This window comes from Phaethon lepturus, unplaced genomic scaffold, assembly GCF_000687285.1.
Source record: "Phaethon lepturus isolate BGI_N335 unplaced genomic scaffold, ASM68728v1 scaffold22203, whole genome shotgun sequence".
Classification (NCBI taxonomy): Eukaryota; Metazoa; Chordata; class Aves; order Phaethontiformes; family Phaethontidae; genus Phaethon; species Phaethon lepturus.
The window spans coordinates 1,368-2,684 of NW_010530001.1; the positions used below are offsets into that span (position 1 = coordinate 1,368).

General features: G+C 61.2%; 1 protein-coding gene across 1 annotated transcript in view; it reads right to left on the bottom strand.

Moving 5' to 3' along the window:
- The window catches only part of LOC104618511 (brain-specific angiogenesis inhibitor 1-associated protein 2-like), a gene marked incomplete at both ends in the record, with an annotated part of 2,817 nt that overhangs the window by 1,183 nt on the left and 317 nt on the right, over positions 1-1,317 (bottom strand). The window contains one exon of the mRNA XM_010284131.1: positions 937-1,162. Coding sequence (XP_010282433.1) covers positions 937-1,162 — 226 coding nt within the window. The remainder of the gene's footprint in view (positions 1-936; positions 1,163-1,317) is intronic.

The window sequence follows — 1,317 nt, forward strand, 5'->3', positions numbered from 1 at the left end:
CCCCACCCCCCCGGGACCGTCACCGCCTTCACTTGGCATGTGCCAGAGAAAACGCTTCCAGCTGCCTGTGAACAGCTCGTTTCTGGTGGGAGGCTCCCATGTGGTTGGCAAGTGTTTTCCTTTGGGGGCTTACGGTGCCGTTTTGTGCCACTCGCTCCCTGTGCCTTGCCCGTTCCACCCACGTGAGCCAAACTGGACGGTCCTCCCCATCTGCTGCTCTCCTCTCCTTCACTTGGCATGTGCCAGAGAAAACGCTTCCAGCTGCCTGTGAACAGCTCGTTTCTGGTGGGAGGCTCCCATGTGGTTGGCAAGTGTTTTCCTTTGGGGGCTTACGGTGCCGTTTTGTGCCACTCGCTCCCTGTGCCTTGCCCGTTCCACCCACGTGAGCCAAACTGGACGGTCCTCCCCATCTGCTGCTCTCCTCTCCCACCGCCCCCCTGCATCCCTGCTCCTTCTCCCCAGGAGAGATGCTCAGCAGGAGAGGGGCCCCGGGCAAGGCACACGGGTCGCCAGGCAAAAACAGCCAACTGCCCGTAAATCCCAAGGGAAACATTGCGCGCGTTCAGACTTACAGCTGTCGACCTAGAGTAAGGCTTGTAGTGAGCGGAGGGCGGTTGGCAGAGGCCCCTGGAATAGTCTTTAATTGCACAACCGTAGGGCATTAGGTAGTCCTACGAACAACGAACACAGGTTGAAGAGCAGCCCTCCTGCACCCGCACGCTGTCTGCGCCACGCCGGGACCGAGAACATGCTTTAACACGTTCCATCCTTCTGCTTTAAAACCACGGGCGGGATGGAGAAGCTGCAGACACCCAGGCCACCGTGCGCCGGGCTCCAGCACAGACTAACGCCCAGGGATTTTGCTCAAGCACCTCCTGGTTCATAAACAATCTGCCCCCCGAAGTGGGAGAAGCCCCTGCTGCCCCACAGGCTTACCTGGGAGAAGGCGGGCACGGCCACGCTGTACGGCCTCTGCTTGAAGGTGTTGATGCCTTGTGCTGGGAAGGCTTGGGAGGCCATGCCGTAGTCGGGCGGTGGGATGGCGATGTCGTCTTTGTCCAGCAGGTTGCCAGTGCTGCTGCTCTTCCCTTGCTGCAGGCTGGGCGGGGGGACCCAAAGCAGAGGCGTAAAACAGACGGCGGCAGCACCACCCCACCCCAGGCTGAGACCCCCAGGCTGCGCGTCCACCCATGGTAGGGGACCCCATGGCCAAAGACATGCCCCCCCCGCCCCGAGTCAGCTACCCCCATCCCGTGCTGGGAGCTATTCCTAACGACACGCTTCGCGTCCAGGGAAAGCAGAGTATTCCCATCCCGA